General features: G+C 41.6%; 1 protein-coding gene across 5 annotated transcripts; it reads left to right on the top strand.

Moving 5' to 3' along the window:
• Positions 1-10,663: 10,663 nt before the first annotated feature.
• On the top strand, positions 10,664-18,485 carry LOC120569104 (transcriptional regulator Myc-like). Of its 5 annotated transcripts, XM_039816972.1 has the most exons (5): positions 10,664-10,944; positions 13,753-14,214; positions 14,762-14,951; positions 15,984-15,987; positions 17,496-18,485. In XM_039816972.1, the coding sequence occupies exons 2-5, from the start codon at positions 13,762-13,764 to the stop codon at positions 18,058-18,060; spliced, it is 1,212 nt and encodes a 403-aa protein (XP_039672906.1). In that variant the 5' UTR covers positions 10,664-10,944; positions 13,753-13,761; the 3' UTR covers positions 18,061-18,485. The 5 variants fall into 5 exon arrangements, with proteins under 5 accessions (XP_039672906.1, XP_039672910.1, XP_039672909.1 ...); XM_039816976.1 differs by lacking the exon at positions 15,984-15,987 and having other exon boundaries at positions 17,507-18,485; XM_039816975.1 differs by lacking the exon at positions 15,984-15,987 and having other exon boundaries at positions 17,504-18,485.
• Positions 18,486-20,397: the final 1,912 nt, after the last annotated feature.

Below are 20,397 nucleotides of genomic sequence, written 5' to 3'. Positions count from 1 at the left end.
GTTGTGTTTTTGGTTTTGGAAAGCTAAAATAAGACTCTAAACTCCTCAAAGTCTTTGTGTAAAATGGTGTTCTGTATAGTGTGTGTACAGGAAACATTTTGGTACTTTATGTTTTTGTATTGCTTGTCTTTTCATTTATTTGTACATGTGTGTGTTTTTTTAATCATGCACTCCTGACCACAGATAAAGTTCCCCATCTGGGATAATAAAGTGACTGAACTGAACTGTTTAACTGTGTGGTGGTAGTACTTTTACTGCAGTAAAGGATCTGAATACTTTCTGCAGCACTGCATACTAGTGATGTTACCTGTGAACCTCCTGCTTCGAGGCACGTATCGAAGAAATTAACCAATTTGGAATGAAGCTTTGTATCGGAGCTTGATTTGTTTAGAGATAATCACGTGACCAATGACGTCCGAAGCTTCGTTTCACACACACCCACGTGACTGCTTCGAAGATGAATTCAAATAGTGCAACACAAGGTGCGTGTTTGTGGGTTGTTGCAATAGGAGACTCAACGGAGTTAGTGAATATAGAGAGATTAATATAGCGAGTACAGTGTTCATAGAAAGTTTATAGCGAGTAGACAGTTTATTGCAGGTAAGAAAAGAAATAGGCTCAGCCCTGGAACAGTGGACAAAATTCTGTTTCTGAATATAAATGACATTTGATGTCTATTCCCACAAAAATTTGTCACCAAGCACAACAATATCCCCCTGACCTGTCCACGAGCACTGTTATTGTCCATAAGCACCATCACTGTCCCAAAGTATGTCTTTGCCAATGTCACAGCACTGCCTCCATCAATTGACTCAAAACATTTCTATAAACACCACACTAGATTGCTCATATAGCCTACGCCTTCTGCACTGCCTATCTCACCTATTTGGCTGAGGAGACAACGTTGCTCTAGGCTACGTACTCAATATAATCACAGAAACATGTGTGCAATGTGTTCTACATTAATTTCCCTCCAAAATTGATGTATTTCTTTACAAACACAAGAAACGTTCACAACCAAAATCCTAACTTTATAGTTTCATTTTGTGGAGAAGGCAGTTACATTTTCATTGATGCAAGGTCACAAATAGGCTTAGTTATTTATGTCATTTATTTATTTATCCATGAATTCATACACAACATGTACTCATCTTCGACTCAAAGACATTCATGCCTAATATCTGTGTTATATTTTTGTCGTGATCTAATATTTTTATTTATGCAATCAACAAACAATACACTGGGACATAACGCGTGCCAGGAGCATCTGTGAAACAGTTTGTGTCACAATGCTATTCTTCCTTTCACCCCTAGATGTCCTCATAGAGTCCTGAAGCTTGAAAAACTGAAAAGCCACCTAAGCTGTATTGTGAAGGTGGCTGGTAAGGTAAGGTATCTCACAGTCCCCCTTGATGGCTATCTTTTGGCGCTTTTCTATTACATGGTACCTGCTCGACTCGCCTCGACTCTACTCGCCTTTTTTGGTTTTCCATTACGAAAAAAAGTACCTGGTACCTGCTAACAGATACTTTTTTTAGTACCACCTCAGTCAAGGTTCCAAGCGAGCCGAGGCGAGCCGAAAAGGTGACGTGAAACCCTGCAGACTGCTGATTGGTCGGAAAGAATCGTCACTGATCACTGCATTGCTAGCGAGAGACGGCATTTTTAAATAGTTTAGCAAGCGGTGATTTTTGCTGCCGGACGCTCCACGCAGAGCTTTCTCTGTAGCATACAAGTGGCCTGATGTTTGTACTTTGCGCTGGTGTGTGCATGTGTGATGTGTGTGTGTGAGCTGGTTAGCGAGGGAGAAGTGAGAGGAGGACGGCGATTATCTCCCGCGCGAGTAGCAGCGACTCTAGAGTCATATATATGTGAGAGAAACAAAGTGTCTCCCCTGTTCTTTCTGACCACGGTGGGAAATCTGGAGCAGTAAAAGTTAACTATCTCTTTGATATCATGTTGTTTATGGAGAAGGAGAACCAGGAAATCAGTCGGAAAAGCAACGCCACTAAGCCACGGCCACGGCAGTCGCTATGACGACCAGCCACGCTGAGGTGGTACTAAAATCTGCAATGGAAAATGGACGCACAGCGAGGCGAGTAGAGTCGAGTAGAGTCGAGGCGACTCGAGGCGAGTCGAGTCGAGGCGAGTAAAGTCGAGTAGAGTCGAGGCGAGTCGAGGCGACTCGAGGCGAGTCGAGTCGAGGCGAGTCGAGTCGAGGCGAGTCGAGGCGAGTCGAGGCGAGTCGAGCAGGTACCATGTAATGGAAAAACGCCATTTGACCAGCAAGCTCTCTGCAAGGTCTGGTCTACATTAGACTGCACAAACCATCACTTTGAGATTGAAACTCTCCCCTCATGCCGAAGACTTAGAGACCCTGTTCAAGAGCAAAAACTCACTTCACTCCCTGTGCGATAACTCGGCACTGGTACCAAGAAATGCAGATCTTTTAGAAAATGCTGCTGCATTATTGTGTTAACTTGTGTTCTCTGCATTACATTAGTGCACTGGTTCTCAAACTTTTTTCTATGTTTCACCTTTGAACAGTTTTTTAAAGCCATGTACCAGCGCAAATAAGTTTTGGTAGAAAAAAGAAAATTCTCTATAAAGAGGAAGAATACAGCGATGTCAGCGATAGATTTACTGAACAACAGCCTTGGACCTGGAAATAGGTCAACAATAGTAATAAAAACTTTGAAAAAAAAACAGTAAAAAGAAAGAAGGCAACACTGGGATGACAAAAGTGTCAAAAAATTCAAAAAAAATTGAAAAAAGTGGCAAAAACTTTGAAGGAAAAAAAGACATTAGAAAAAAGTAAGGAAGAAAGTCAAGAATAGGTCAAAACCTTTAAAAAAGGTGACAAACTTCAAAAACAGTGAAAAAAAACTTTGAAAAAGCAACAAACTTGGAGAAAAAAAGCCATTAGTAGTAACACGTACCCCCTGCAGTCCTCCAAAGTACCTCTAGGGGGACACGTACCCCCTGCAGTCCTCCAGAGTACCACTAGGGGAACACGTACCCCCTGCAGTCCTCCAGAGTACCACTAGGGGGACACGTACCCCCTGCAGTCCTCCAGAGTACCACTAGGGGAACACGTACCCCCTGCAGTCCTCCAGAGTACCTCTAGGGGAACACGTACCCCCTGCAGTCCTCCAGAGTACCTCTAGGGGAACACGTACCCCCTGCAGTCCTCCAGAGTACCACTAGGGGAACACGTACCCCCATTTGAGAAACACTGCATTAGTGTATGTTCAGGAAACATTTTTGTACATTATGTTTTAGTATTGTCTTTTCTTTTATTTGTACTTATTGTCTTGTACTCCTGACTGCAGATCAAGTTTCCCATGTGGGATAATAAAGTGACTGAACTGAATCTTTCTAACTGCAGGGAGAGTGTGTATTTGGAAGTGCTGCTTTGTTTCCACTGTATTTGTTGTATCAGTTAGCCGGGCATGCTAACATGTGTAGCTAACATTAGAGCAGACAATATCTAACGAGTTGCTGTTGTGTTTTTGGTTTTGGAAAGCTAAAATACGACACTAAACTCCTCAAAGTCTTTGTATAAAATAGTATTCTGTATAGTGTATGTACAGGAAACATTTTGGTACTTCATGTTTTTGTATTGCTGTCTTTTCATTTATTTGTACATGTGTGTTTCTTTAATTATGCACTCCTGACCACAGATCAAGTTCCCTATCTGGGATAATAAAGTGACTGAACTGAACTGTTTTACTGTGTGGTGTTAGTGGTGGTAGTACTTTAACTGCAGTAAAGGATCTGAATACTTTCTGCAGCACTGCATACTAGTGATGTTACCCGTGAACCTCCTGCTTCGAGGCACGTATCGAAGAAATCAACCAATTTGGAAAGAAGCTTTGTATCGGAGCTTGATTCGTTTAGAGATAATCACGTGACCAGTGACGTCCGAATCTTCGTTTCACACACACCCACGTGACTGCTTCGAAGTTGAATTCAAATAGTGCAAAACAGGGTGCGTATTTGTGGGTTGTTGCAGTAGGAGAGTCAACGGAGTTAGTGAATATAGAGAGATTAATAAAGCGATTGTTATAGCGAGTAGACAGTTTATTGCAGGTAAGAAAAGAAATAGGTTCAGCCCTGGAACAGTGGAAAAAAATTATATTTCTGAATATAAATGACATTTGATGTCTATTCCCACAAACATTTCTCAAAAAGCACAACAATATCCCCCTGACCTGTCCACGAGCACTGTTATTGTCCATAAGCACCATCACTGTCCCAAAGTATGTCCTTGCCACTGTCACAGCACTGCCTCCATCAATTGACTCAAAACATTTCTATAAACACCACACTAGATTGCTCATATAGCGTACGCCTTCTGCACTGCCTATCTCAACTATTTGGCTGAAGAGACAACGTTGCTCTAGGCTACGTACTCAATATAATCACAGAAACGTGTGTGCAATGTGTTCAACATTAATTTCCCTACAAAATTGATGTATTTGTTTACAAACACAAGAAACGTTCACAACCAAAATCCTATCTTTATAGTTTTATTTTGTGGAGAAGGCATTTACATTTTCATTGATGCAAGGTCACAAATAGGCTTAGTTATTTATGTCATTTATTTATTTATCCATGAATTCATACACAACATGTACTCATCTTCGACTCAAAGACATTCATGCCTAATATCTGTGAAACTGTTTTATTTTTGTTGTGATCTAATATTTTTATTTATGCAATAAACAAACAATACACTGGGACATAACGCGTCCCAGGAGCATCTGTGAAACAGTTTGTGTCACAATGCTATTCTTCCTTTCACCCCTAGATGTCCTCATAGAGTCCTGAAGCTTGAAAAACTGAAAAACCACCTAAGCCGTATTGTGAAGGTGGCTGGTAAGGTAAGGTATCTCACAGTCCCCCTTGATGGCTATCTTTTGGCGCTTTTCTATTACATGGTACCTGCTCGACTCGCCTCGACTCTACTCGCCTTTTTTGGTTTTCCATTACGAAAAAAAGTACCTGGTACCTGCTAACAGATACTTTTTTTAGTACCACCTCAGTCGAGGTTCCAAGCGAGCCGAGGCGAGCCGAAAAGGTGACGTGAAACCCTGCAGACTGCTGATTGGTCGGAAAGAATCGTCACTGATCACTGCATTGCTAGCGAGAGACGGCATTTTTAAATAGTTTAGCAAGCGGTGATTTTTTGCTGCCGGACGCTCCACGCAGAGCTTTCTCTGTAGCATACAAGTGGCCTGATGTTTGTACTTGTGCGCTGGTGTGTGCATGTGTGATGTGTGTGTGTGGGGAGCTGGTGAGCGAGGGAGAAGTGAGAGAGTGACGGCGATTATCTCCGCAGCGAGTAGCGACTCTAGAGTCATATATATGTGAGAGAAACAAAGTGTCTCCCCTGTTCTTTCTGACCACGGTGGGAAATCTGGAGCAGTAAACGTTAACTATCTCTTTGATATCATGTTGTTTATGGAGAAGGAGAACCAGGAAATGAGTCGGAAAAGCAACTCCACTAAGCCACGCCCACGGCAGTCGCTATGACCGACGCGCCACGCTGAGGTGGTACTAAAATCTGCAATGGAAAATGGACGCACAGCGAGGCGAGTAGAGTCGAGTAGAGTCGAGGCGAGTCGAGCAGGTACCATGTAATGGAAAAACGCCATTTGACCAGCAAGCACTCTGCAAGGTCTGGTCTACATTAGACTGCACAAACCATCACTTTGAGATTGAAACTCTCCCCTCATGCCGAAGACTTAGAGACCCTGTTCAAGAGCAAAAACTCACTTCACTCCCTGTGCGATAACTCGGCTTAATTTGCACAAGAAATGCAGATCTTTTAGAAATTGCTGCTGCATTATTGTGTTAACTTGTGTTCTCTGCATTACATTAGTGCACTGGTTCTCAAACTTTTTTCTATGTTTCACCTTTGAACAGTTTTTTAAAGCCATGTACCCAGCTAAATAATTTTTGGTGGGGGGAAAAAGAAAATTCTCTATAAAGAGGAAGAATACAGCAATGTCAGCGATAGATTTACTGAACAACAGCCTTGGACCTGGAAATAGGTCAAAAATAGTAATAAAAACTTTGAAAAAACCACCCAGTAAAAGAAAGAAGGCAGGCAACTAGGACGACAAAAGTGTCAAAAATTCAAAAAAAATTCTAAGAAGTGACAAAAACTTTGGAAGGAAAAAGACAGTAGAAAAAAGTAAGGACAGTAAGGATAGTAATAGGTCAAAACCGCAAAAAGGTGAAAAAACATCAAAAATTGTAACAAAAACTTTGAAAAAAAGCAACAAACTTGGAGAAAAAACGCAGTAGAAATATACGGTACCACCTGCAGTCCTCCAATGTATCCTCTAGGGGACAACATTACCCCCCCAGTCCTCCAGAAGTACCTCTAGGGGGACACGTGCCCCTCGCTGCAGTCCTCCAGAGTACCACTAGGGGAACACGTACCCCCTGCAGTCCTCCAGAGTACCACTAGGGGAACACGTACCTGCAATCCTCCAGAGTACCCTAAGGGGACACGTACCCCTGCAGTCCTCCAGAGTACCACTAGGGGAACACGTACCCCTGCAGTCCTCCAGAGTACCACTAGGGGAACACGTACCCCCTGCAGTCCTCCAGAGTACCTCTAGGGGGACACGTACCCCCTGCAGTCCTCCAGAGTACCTCTAGGGGGACACGTACCCCCTGCAGTCCTCCAGAGTACCACTAGGGGAACACGTACCCCCATTTCAGAAACACTGCATAAGTGTATGTTCAGGAAACATTTTTGTACATTATGTTTTAGTATTGTTCTCTTTTCATTTATTTGTACTTATTGTCTTGTACTCCTGACTGCAGATCAAGTTTCCCATGTGGGATAATAAAGTGACTGAACTGAATCTTTCTAACAGCAGGGAGAGTGTGTATTAGGAAGTGCTGCTTTGTTTCCACTGTATTTGTTGTATCAGTTAGCCGGGCATGCTAACATGTAGCCAACATTAGAGCAGACAATGTCCAATGTGTTGCTGTTGTGTTTTTGGTTTTGGAAAGCTAAAATAAGACACTAAACTCCTTTATACAAAGTCTTTGTATAAAATAGTATTCTGTATAGTGTATGTACAGGAAACATTTTGGTACTTCATGTTTTTGTATTGCTGTCTTTTCATTTATTTGTACACGTGTGTGTTTTTTTAATGCCATGCACTCGTGATCGCAGATCAAGTTCCCCATCTGGGATAATAAAGTGAACTGAACTGTTGTACTGTGTGGTGTTAGTACTTTAACTGTAGTAAAGGATCAGAATACTTTCTGCAAGCAACTGCACAAGAAACAACCAATAAGAGAGAAGAAATAAATCACAAATAAAGAAACACAAGATGTGTAGTTTGAAGCGGTGAGTCTCTGCGCCAGCCACCAGATGTCAGAAGTCAAGTAAAACGAGAGCACACGTGTTCATCATTTTTTGTTTATTATAAGGATCCACACAGTGTTAACGCTGTTGCCTAGACGACAAACATCCTGGGCCAACAACAACAAATCAACAATATTAAAACAATTTCATACCACATTCTTTCATGGCGCAATACAGGAAAGGTAACATAACAAACTCTAACAAGTATAAAATGAAATAACAAGGAAAAAGAACCAGAAAACTCTCTAAGACAATCAAAAAACAATATATAATACACAACATGACAGAGGGGTTTGGAATTAACATCTATAGGTCACACACAACAACAGCGGTATTTTAAAAAAAAAAAATTAAATATAAAACCTCAAGATAAAAAAATATGTTGTAGGTGAGTTAGTTAAGAGTAATTTTGCGTCCATGTATGGGCTATATATATTCCAAAAAGCTTGTATGAGGCTGAGTCAATTGCAGCTTAAAATTGCGTCACACAGGTTACTATACAACCTATATATATTTATCTTAAAACACCTGCATCCTCCTCAGCTCCTGTGAAGCCAACAACGTGTGTTCTCGCTCAGATAACTGTGTGCAGCATTCACTGTCCCGTGGGAAATAATGCAAAGTCGAGCTTCATGCTGTTCACCCTGATAGCTACCCAGAATTGTGAGTCTTAATGTAAACTGGGCCAAAATGGTAAAAGTACAATTAAATTAACCTGAAACTAACTTAGTTGCAATACCATGGCCCATACTGTTTTTGATTTTTGGAATACAGATATTAAGAGAATAAATCTTTATGCACATACTTTTGCTTTTGATACTTTGAGTCCATTTAAAATGAGGTACGTTTTACTTTTCTTAAGTAGGGTTGTCATTTTGGTACTTCTAAAAAAAGCCGACGCTGTTTTACTTAAATCACAATGCTTAACCTATCAATATCCCTTCCAGTGGTGTAGTCTACGTAATAGTAAGCTCCAGGATTTCTATATAGGCTAACCACTTAAAAATGCCCAATGACACGTAACAACATAGGCTACTTTCCATTATATTTTTGATACATTTTGAATTGTCATCCGTTCTTTTTTCTTAACATCTATAGGCTGAATAAAGGTATTTTTTTACCGTAAATTGGTGCATTAAAGTGTATCGGAATGCAGGCAATGAAGTCGTTGAACTTCCCTGGGGGAGGACACCCAGGCCCCCCCACTATGATATGCCCCCCTTCTCCCCCAAAGGCGGATTCTGGCCAATATACAGTACAGTACACCCACTATAATAGCCTACATTAGACTACATTGGTCACTTCCCCATTAGTCAGGCACAAGATCTGACCATAATTACACTTTTGCTTTCCATGAACTGTCGTTGCTTTAGCTATTTATTTCAGTTGTAATCCTGGCAGTGGTAAGCGTCGGTAAAGTAAAAAAAATATCAAAACATAATTCTAACCGTAACATTAGAGCAGACAATATCTAATGTGTTGCTGTTGTGTTTTTGGTTTTGGAAAGCTAAAATAAGACTCTAAACTCCTCAAAGTCTTTGTGTAAAATAGTATTCTGTATAGTGTATGTACAGGAAACATTTTGGTACTTTATGTTTTTGTATTGCTTGTCTTTTCATTTATTTGTACATGTGTGTGTTTTTTTAATCATGCACTCCTGACCACAGATAAAGTTCCCCATCTGGGATAATAAAGTGACTGAACTGAACTGTTTTACTGTGTGGTGTTAGTACTTTAACTGTAGTAAAGGATCAGAATACTTTCTGCAACACTGCATACAAGAAACAACCAATAAGAGAGAAGAAATAAAACACAAATAAAGAAACACAAGATGTGTAGTTTGAAGCAGTGAGCCTCTGCAGCCACCAGAGGGCAGCAGTGTCAAAGTAACAACAGGAGGAGCACAGAGGTGATCATCATTTTATTGTTTATTATAAGGATCCACATAAGCTGTTGCCTAGACGACCTCCTGGGGTCCAAAACAACAACAAATCAGACAATATTAAAACATTTCATGGCACGTACAGGAAAAGGGAAGAAACATAACAAACTGTAACAAGTATAAAACAAAATAACAAGGAAAAGAACTAGAAACCCCCTTAAAACATCTCTAATATCATCACAATATATATTACACAACATGACAGATGGGTTTAGAGTTAACATCTATAGGTCACACAGACAACAGAAGGATATTTATTACAAGAACAGAAATTAAGATATAAAACCTTAACATAATAAAATGTAAGTGAAGGTGAGATTTAATTTTCTTTTAAAACGTGCAACGTATCGTATGTTACTTGGGATATTATATTCCATGAACAAATAGCTCTGTATGAGGCTGGAGTCATATTGCATAAGTGCCCTTGAGCAAGGCACTGAACCCCCCTCCACCCCCAATAAATCCTGAGGAAGTAGTAGTCAGCGTAACATATTATATATTTAACTCGTGAAATAAATAATTAATTCATGTGATCACTCTTTCATTATTATTTATTTTATCCTCTGAAAATATTTTATTTCTTAATGCTTTTCGTTATTATTTATTTATATATATATATATATATATATCAATGTGCCAAAAATACAGTATATATAAAAAAATTGAACAAGAGCAGAGATCAACAATAATATAAAATATTAAGAACAATATGCAAATATTTTTTAAATATACTGTATTTTTGGCACATTTATATATATTATTTTAGAATTTTTTATTTTTTTTATTTCTTCTTTTAATTATTTTATATCATTACGGTTTCATTCTATGTTTTTTATATTATTTTTATGCTGTTTTTCTTTTTTAGTATTGTTATTTATTATTATTTTGTCCATTTACAATTGATCTCTTCTGTGTTTTTAATCGTTTTATTTCGTTAATTGATTTGATCACTTTTTTTACTTTAATCTTTTGATCTCATTATTTTATTTAATCCTTGTTTTCATGACTTAATCACTGACTGAACTGAGTTCTCGGAACTTCGTGCCTCTGCAGCATCATTTACCGTTAACGCGAACCACCCTCTTAAATCACTGCGCTACACATCCGCGGAGGAAAAGAGTTCCCATATCTAACGCATCTTATTGCTGCTTTCACACGCAATATTTTCAGAAAAATTAACTCTTCCTAACAGAATAAAGTGTTTATTTATTTTTCACGCTGTCAATTACACGCTTACGTGTCTTTTTAGTTTACTACGTAGCTCACATTTGGCGCGAAATTCTCATGTGGGCGGATGAGGAAAAAAAAAAAAAGAAGCCGGGGTATTAAATGTCTCGAGAGCAGCGGTTTGTCATGATTCGTGCTGAGACAACAACACTGTGTACCGGTTGAGCATTAGCTACATATTGTAGTTTTGTAGTTCACTGTTATTGAGAGAGCGAACGAGAGAGAGACAGAGAGAGAAAGAGAGAAAGAAAGAAAGAAAGAGGATATATTCGTAAAACACTGGTTGCGTTGGATGAAACGCACTGTGAGGATTTAACCGTTATTTCGCGGAATATTTGGATTTTACTTAGTTTACAAGTTTTCTCTGGGAGTCACAACGGTGAGTTATTCTTCTTGCATGGGGAGAATTTCTCTCTTCTAATCAGTCTAAAGGTTTGCCGAATTTAACCATTCACTTAGTTTATACCATGGCAATAAACTGCATTACGATATCTGTAACTTAAAAGGGTGATTTCATGGTACTAAAATGGAGTTGCATGTTTTGGTAACTGACCGTCCGCTGCAGTGTTTTTGATATAGTTTGTGCTGTAATGTTGTTGGTGACAGTTTTTTTTGCAGGTGTATGTATGCCGAAGTGTAGAGTGCACTCTATTGATAAATAATATATGTGTTAGAGTCACATTTTATTGTGTTAACATTCAACTACAAACTGGTGAATCTTAAATTTACTGTTTTTGGAATGAGGTTTTGTTTGGCGACTGTACTTGTTTCCGAATTTGTTGCCGAATTTACGCCTTCTTTATAATGGTCACAAGCCTTATTCCGATAGCTTTGACCTTTTTTAGTTAGCTATATAGTTATAACAGATAATTTTAAAAGCTGTGATAACTGAAGGCTTGTAAACGTTAGTTTTTCAGTTGAGCACTAATGCGTCACCTGTCAATAATTGATTGAGCCTAATTTGCCCTTCTAGTGTCACAGAATTAGACGGCATTGACAGTAACACATGAGTTTTTTTTTTTTTGGGGAGGAATCCTGCATGCCGAATTATAGTTTAACGACTATTGATTCATAATATTTCTGTTTGGGTCATATTTTTATACTGGTAACTTGGATTACAAAGACAATAAAACTAAAATACCCGTTTTTTTGAGTGAAGTCTGGTGTGAGTGTGGTATTGACGAACGTTGCCAGCAAATCCTACAACTGCACTTTCATAATAACCACAGCACACCATCTATTTTTTTAATTATACAACATAGTCCGCTTTGTAAAAAGTAATTTTGAGGGTTATTTACTTAGCAAATTTTAATGTAACTTCCTGATGATAAAGACTCTTTGAGTCACATTTTAAAGTGATAAGACAATCAAACGAACTCATTGTTGAATAGATTGAATAGATTAAATATTTTTACTCACTGCTTTGTGAATGAGATAAAAAAAAATGTTTGTATCTTTATGAAGAACAGAAACCTGTTTTTCCATATCATCAATGCACAAATCTAAAAGTTCCTAATGTATTTGGGTTTTTTGTAAACTTTGTCTGTTTTTTTTTTTTTATAGAATATAGATAAGACTTCCCACAGAGAAGCCAGAAAGTATCATTTATGTTTACATGGTTGCTTAACATTCAGCTTTTATATAATCCCTTTTATTTATGAAAGATTACTTTGATCTAACTTTAAAGGTGCTGTAGGTAGGATTGTGAAGATCCAGGACTTAGCCAAAACATTTGAACATTGACAACTGCTCAGTCGAATGAATGGTGTGCATGACCAGTGATTGACACGCAGTTAAGACACTCCCCCTTGGCCCTGATTGGTGCGTCTGAACAGGTGGATTTTTGCAAATCACACTCCAGGCTGTAGGTGGAGCCAGAGCAGCTGGATTTATTTTTTAAATGACCTGCTTCATGTAGTTCTACTGGAACAAAGGGTCAGTTTGAGCAGGTATGACCGAAAGTAGAGCTGGGCAATATATCGATATTTTATTGATATCGTGATATGAGACTAGATATCGTCTTAGATTTTGGATATCGTAATACTGTGATATGACACGAGTGTTATCTGTCCCTGGTTTGAATTACTGGATTACAGTAAAGTGATGTAATGTTTTGAATTTACCAGACTGTTCTAGCTTTTCTATCATTTGCCGTTACCCACTTAGTTATTATATACACATAAATGATGATTATTTACCAAAAATCTCATTGTGTAAATATCTTTTTGTTAAAGCACCAATTGTTAAACCTACAATATCGCCGCAATATCGACATCGAGGTATTTCGTCAACAATATCGTGATAGCCTATTAGTTTTTTTCCATATCGCCCAGCCCTAACCCAAAGTTAGTTTTATAATACTAACTTTATATAGTACTACAGCACCTTTTTTTTAAAAGTAGTTATCGTAAAACGAACCAACCCTAACCTTATGTGTAGTGGATTAGTGGACTAATCGGTAGTTTTGGTCTTAGTCAACTTAGATCTCTTTAGTCCATTAGTCATGTCTGATGCTGTTTTCATGCTGAATGACTTATTTCCAAGAAACGTATGAGCACATCTCTGGTAAACACAAGAATTAAAGTGGTGCTTTTAGCAGGACTCTTTTGCTAAAACCTTTTTATTTAACCAGGTTAGTCTCATTGAGATATAAAATCTCTTTTTCAAGAGAGACCTGGCCAAAATAGCAGAACGAATATGTTACATAAAACAACAATTTACAATCACAAAAGAGGCTAAGACATCTCAAGTGCATTTCAATTAAATAAAAGTACCATTCGTTATAACATTTGCACGTGTGGATGGACTCATGTTCTATGGTTTTAACATAACCTTTAAAACCGTTTAAGGAAATTAGTTAGTAGTTTGAGTGTTTTTCTGTAGGTCATTGCAAGTAGAAGGAGCAGCAAACATGAAAGCCCTTTTTAAACATCTCTACATTCAATGAAATGGTGTTCTGGGACCGTAAACCATAAGTACTTCAGACAGATCTGTCGATTAAATCAACTAATCGATTAGTCGGTACGATTGAATGAGTGTTAGTCGACTAAGAAGTTCTTCAATCGAGCACAGCCCTAGTAAATATGACCGAAAGTTAGTTTTATAAGTCTTACCTACTGCACCTTTTATTTAAAAGTAGTTATCGTAAAACGAACCAACCCTAACCTTAAGTTTTGTGTCCTCCCAGGCAGCCATAATGCCGCCGGTGTTACCCGCGTCCTGCGGTAACTATGACTACGACTATGACACGGTGCAGCCCTACTTCTTCGTGGATGGCGAGGAGGAGGACTTCTACCTGCCCCCCCGCAGCCAGCTCCTCCCGGGCCCCGGCGAGGACATCTGGAAGAAGTTTGAGCTCCTGCCGACCCCCCCTCTGTCGCCGAGCCGGAGACCGTCCCTCTCGGACGCCACGCTGTCCGCCGCGGAGCACCTGGAGGCGGTGTCGGAGCTGCTGGGTGAGCGCTGCGGGCCCTCGGCCGCCTTCCTCCAGTCCTTCATCATCCAGGACTGCATGTGGAGCAGCAGCTTCGCCGCCGCCACCAAGCTGGAGAAGGCCGTGTCCGAGAGGCTGGCGTCGCTACGAGCACGCCAGAACTCCTCCGGGACCGACAGCGCTAACGGCGCCGCGGACGGAGAGGCTGATCAGCAGGTGAGCATCGGTGTGATCTACAGAGATCAACTCAATTTTATTTATGGTATCAAATCATAACGAGTTCTCTCGAGACACTTTACAGATAGAGTAGGTCTAGACCACACTCTATAATTTACAAAGCCACAACAATTACAGGAATTCCCTCAAGAGCAAGCGAATATCCCAGATATACCTTCCCAAATATCTAATCATAACTTTCTTTACATCAAGACATTTGCAGCATAAATCGATGCCAAAAAAGGCACAAATTGTTGCAGGAAAAATTCACCACAATGCTGGAAATGAAGGCTATGATATGCTCAAAATTTAAAATCTTGCTCAAAAGTGGAGATCTCAACCCCTCACCCAAAGTTACCCCTTGAGCGTGGGTGACTCAAAGATACAATGACTGTGTGTTTGGTAGATTTATTTGCAGGAGAAACGATCAAGGTTGTGCATCCATCAAAGACAGTCTGAAGGTGTTTCACCGGCATACAAAAAGGGCTCCAAAAGTCACATGATAAACGTCGATTTCTGATTTTTAATTTTGTCTCCCCACCCCTAGGTGAGCAGCTCTCGGGTGAACCCGGGGTACCTGCAGGACCTCCACACGGCGCCGACGGACTGCATCGACCCCTCGGTGGTGTTCCCGTTCACCAGCCTGCGAGAGAAGAGCGGCCGAGGAGCAGCGACGGAGGTAGAGTCAGAGCTGTGTCTGGACTCGCCGCCTCTCACCAGCAGCGACAGCGAATCAGGTGGGCAGCAGGCTTTTATTTTGAAAGAGTTACTCACTTAAAGTGCCCATATTATGAAAAAAAAAAACACTTTTTTCTGGTGATTTGGGGTGTTCTTTTGTGTCTCTGGTGCTTCCACACACATACAAACTTTGAAAAAAATCCATCCATTCTGGGGCGTGCTGGTCTTACAGGGAGGTGTGTTCAGGTGCATTCTGGGCGTGCTGGTCTTACAGGGAGGTGTGTTCAGGTGCATTCTGGGCGTGCTGGTCTTACAGGGAGGTGTGTTCAGGTGCATTCTGGGCGTGCTGGTCTTACAGGGAGGTGTGTTCAGGTGCGTTCTGGGCGTGCTGGTCTTACAGGGAGGTGTGTTCAGGTGCATTCTGGGCGTGCAGGTCTTACAGGGAGGTGTGTTCAGGTGCATTCTGGGTGTGCTGGTCTTACAGGGAGGTGTGTTCAGGTGCGTTCTGGGCGTGCTGGTCTTACAGGGAGGTGTGTTCAGGTGCATTCTGGGCGTGCTGGTCTTACAGGGAGGTGTGTTCAGGTGCATTCGCGTGGCGCGCTGGTCTTACAGGGAGGTGTGTTCAGGTGCATTCGGGTGCTTGGTCTTACAGGGAGGTGTGTTCAGGTGCATACGGTGGGCTGCTGGTCTTACAGGGAGGTGTGTTCAGGTGCATTCTGGGCGTGCTGGTCTTGCAGGGAGGTGTGTTCAGGTGCATTCTGGGCGTGCTGGTCTTACAGGGAGGTGTGTTCAGGTGCATTCTGGGCGTGCTGGTCTTACAGGGAGGTGTGTTCAGGTGCATTCTGGGAGTATTGCTATCTTGAGGCAGCAGGAAGTGATCGCTCCATTGACCAACAGAAACCTGGTCTAAAGTCAATAACTCAGCATTTCATTGTTATTTTAACAGAGCATTAGTAAAATGCTCCTAGGCTCGTGCACAGCGCGCACACACTATGCTTGTTACACACACAGGGACGCACAGCAGCACACACACACACACACACACACACACACACACACACACACACACACACACACACACACACATGTAGAAGATTACAAATAAAAATATTAGGGTGCAAATCCTCCATCATAACAGCAATGCTCCAAGGTCCAAACGCGCCTGGCTTTTAAAGGGAATGGGAGATGATCTCTGATTGGTTGATTGCATGTTATGCCCAAAACACACCTCTGATTAATGAAGACACTAAGTGCAACCCTTTAGAACCAGGCGCCCGGCGCACGGACACTTTTTACCGCCTTCAAACTAGCAAAAGTGGATTTGGACACGCCCTGAACACACCTGCACCAGGCGCTGTGGCAGTATTTTGGTTCCAAAAAGCAACCGAGAGTGTCTTTTGTTGCTATAACAATTGCTACTGCTACATTATCCTAGAGCATCATATCGTATAACTCGCTGTGCTCCGACTCCAGTTTTTGGTTGTTATGGAAACGACAGGTGTCACTACTCCGCTGCACCATTTTCACACACAGTTAGAGTTGCAGCTACTGATTTTTATTTTCATTGTGGATTAATGTGTGTAATATTTTCTGGATGAATGGCTGAGTAGTTTGGTCTCTAAAATGTCAGGAAATGGTGAAAAATGTGGATCCGTGTTTCCCAAAAAGTCCCTAAAACGTCCTCACATGTCTTGTTTTGTCCACAACTCAAAATATATTCAGTTTACTGTCACAGAGGAGAGAAGAAACTAGAACAATATTCACATTTAACAAGCTGATATCAGACGTAAACATTACTCTATTGTCTGACCGGTAGCAGTTTTATGGGGGGGTTGTTCCGACTATATTACAGTTGTATACACAGACAGACAGACAGACACACATATATACACGCACACACACACTTAGGCACACATATATACACGCACACACACTTAGGCACACATATATACACGCACACACACACTTAGGCACACATATATACACGCACACACACACTTAGGCACACGTACACATAAAGACACACATGCACACGCACGCATGCACACACACAGAGACATGCACACACACAGAGACACACACACACACACTTATGCACACATACACACACACACTTACGCACACATATACACACACACACTTACGCACACATATACACACACACACTTACGCACACATATACACACACACTTACGCACACATATACACACACACACTTACGCACACAAAGACACACACACACTTACGCACACATGCACATAAAGACACACACGCACACACACACACACACACACACACACACACACACACACACACACACACACACAAAGAGACACACACACACACAAAGAGACACACACACACACACACACACACAAAGAGAGACACACACTTACGCACACATGCACATAAAGACACACATGCAGACACACACACACACACACACACACACAAAGAGACACACACACAAAGAGAGACACACACTTACACACACACACACACACACACGCACACATTTAATCCTAATGGTAAAAACTTACTTTTTCTTGTTCCCTGTTTCCTCCGGTGATCCTAACACCAGAATGTTTTCCGTATTTCTCCCCAGAAGAAGAAGAAGAAGAAGAAGCAGAAGAAAAAGACAGCGAGGAAGACGAGATCGACGTGGTGACGGTTGACCGGCGGCGGAGGGCGTCGCGGCGCTCCCACGCCGGCCGCGTCCCGGACACCTCGGCGCCGCTGGTCCTGAAGCGCTGTCACGTCAACTTCCACCAGCACAACTACGCCGCCCAGCAGCCCTCGCCAGCGCCAGCTCTCCGACCGGCTCCCGGCAAACGGATGAAGTCGGAGAGCAGCGGCGGCGGCTCTAGCCCGTCTCCGAGTCCTCGCTCGGACAGCGGCTCGGACGACGGCGCCAAACGCAGGACTCACAACGTGCTGGAGAGGCAGCGCCGCAACGAGCTGAAGATGAGCTTCGTGGCCCTGAGGGACGAGGTCCCCGCGGTGGCCGGCAACGACAAGGCCGCCAAAGTGGCGATCCTGAAAACGGCGACCGAGTTCATCTTCGAGATCCGAGAGGACGAGAGGAGGCTGGTCGCCGCGAAGGACGCGCTGAGGAAGAGGAGCAGAGAGCTCAGACACAGACTGAAGCAACTGAGGAAGTCACATTAACACTTAACGCTGGTTTATTTTTATTTTTTTACGTTTTTGTCACGTTTTTTTCATGTCGGGGACTGACTAATTGTGTTAATCATTTCACCGAAGTGCTGACTCGTGTAAGATGAACTACAAGAACCATAACTCACTGACCGCCCCCCCTGAGTCGGTTGTGGTCGACTAATCGGCCGTTTTTCTTTCAGTTAGGGATGCACCGAATCTACATTTTTTTCAAGGTTTGGCTGAAAACCGAATCCACCAGGGCTGTGTGCTCGATTGAAGAACTTCTCAGTCGACTAACGTTCGTTCAATCACATCGACTAATCGATTAGTTGATTTAATCGACAGATCTGTAAATCTGAGTTTCTCCGCAAAAGCACCACTTTAATTCTTGTGTTTACCAGAGATGAGCTCGTACGTTTCTTGGAAATAAGTCATTCAGCATGAAAACGGCATCAGACATGACTAATGGACTAAAGAAATCTAAGTGGACTAAGACCAAAACCACCGATTAGTCCACTAATCCACTAAGAGGGAGCAGCCCTATCTATCTATCTATCTATCTATCTATCTATCTATCTATCTATCTATCTATCTATCTATCTATCTACTAAGAGAGAGCAGCCCTAGAATCCACTGGTTAAGGCAAGGCAGCTTTATTTGTAGAGCACATTTAAGCAACAGGGCAATTCAAAGTGCTTTACATAAAACATTAAAGAGCAGTTAGAAAACGATAAAAACAAAGGCAGGCAGGACCATATTTCTTTACCATCTCATTCACTACGGGCCCTGCAGGATCATGTGACTTTGTACTCTCGTTACCTATAACAAGAGTGGGAGTACTTCTCTTTACCTACAGTATAGCAGTCGCTATAAGGCTTAGTTTAATCAGGCACACTTTTGCAAAAACCTAAACAGTTCCAACTGTTTTCCTTTTTAGATTGTATCATAAATGTCCCACCCGCATTGGAGAAATTCTCAGAAATATGTCCGTTTATCTGTTCAAAAAATCCCACTAGATAAAAGACGAGAATAAAATTGATGGTGCAGTATAAATTCAGATTGTGCTGCCTCCTCCTCCCATCCTCAGTCCATGAACCCAGTAAACACATGAATGAAGTAAACAGTGACTGTCTTTCCTTTGCTGTACCTGAAGTTGCTGCATTCTGGCTGCTGTCTGGAGATTCCTTCGTGCTCAACTCGTATTCTTTCAGATGTTTCGTACCAGATGTTGTAACAGCGGCCATGTTGTGTATAGTTTAGGGTCCTCGCCACCACCAGACCAATCAGCATTGAACAGATTGAACATGTAGCTGGACTTGAATGGTCTTCTTTTGACTGAAAGTACTGCCAAACAACAACTTTTTCTGCTCACCAGATCCATGTCCCATAATCAACGGCGCCGTCACTACTGCAACCAGCGTAGCTCGCCTAGTGCAAGCGTAGGGTTCTGTGCATCCCTAGTTTCAGCCAACTAAGATTTTTTTTGTTGTTAACTTGTAATTTTTTGTGCTTTTTCTGTTTGTTTTTTTATCAGCACATCTGTGCTTTTAAAGTGGAGCTTTTGCATCATTTTGCGTTGCATTGTCGATTAGAATTGGGGCTGGGTCTCAGATTGGATTCCCATTCACATGGTCCTGATAGGATCACATTTCCAATTCAGTGTCACTTAGTTTGCTGGCGTCTGTAATCAGCAGATCCGCCCGGAGTTGACTGATGGGCCTTTTTTGGTGCCACTGAGTAATTGGCATTGGCACTGACCTTGAGTAATGATGATCATTAGCTATGCCCTTGCAGCCAAGCTGCACCAATCACATCGGTGTATCTGATATAGGCAGGCCAGAGGCGAGCTAAACAGATGATGACAGTTTAATCTACCAGTTAGCTCCTCTGGTAGCTAAGAGATTAATCTACCAGTTAGCTCCTCTGGTAGCTAAGAGATTAATCTACCAGTTAGCTCCTCTGGTAGCTAAGAGTTTAATCTACCAGTTAGCTCCTCTGGTAGCTAAGAGATTAATCTACCAGTTAGCTCCTCTGGTAGCTAAGAGATTAATCTACCAGTTAGCTCCTCTGGTAGCTAAGAGATTAATCTACCAGTTAGCTCCTCTGGTAGCTAAGAGTTTAATCTACCAGTTAGCTCCTCTGGTAGCTGAGAGTTTAATCTACCAGTTAGCTCCTCTGGTAGCTAAGAGTCTAATCTACCAGTTAGCTCCTCTGGTAGCTAAGAGATTAATCTACCAGTTAGTTCCTCTGGTAGCTGAGAGTCTAATCTACCAGTTAGTTCCTCTGGTAGCTAAGAGTTTAATCTACCAGTTAGCTCCTCTGGTAGCTAAGAGTTTAATCTACCAGTTA

The sequence above is a fragment of the Perca fluviatilis genome, chromosome 11, assembly GCF_010015445.1.
Source record: "Perca fluviatilis chromosome 11, GENO_Pfluv_1.0, whole genome shotgun sequence".
NCBI classification, from domain to species: Eukaryota; Metazoa; Chordata; class Actinopteri; order Perciformes; family Percidae; genus Perca; species Perca fluviatilis.
This window is presented reverse-complemented; position numbering and strand designations above follow the sequence as displayed.

Bases quoted from the DNA above. Each gene is read 5' to 3' on its own strand.
- LOC120569104 (XM_039816972.1), top strand. From the start codon at position 13,762: ATGCCGCCGGTGTTACCCGCGTCCTGCGGTAACTATGACTACGACTAT. The intron at 14,215-14,761 runs GTGAGCATCGGT...CCCCACCCCTAG, and splicing joins ACGGAGAGGCTGATCAGCAG to GTGAGCAGCTCTCGGGTGAA.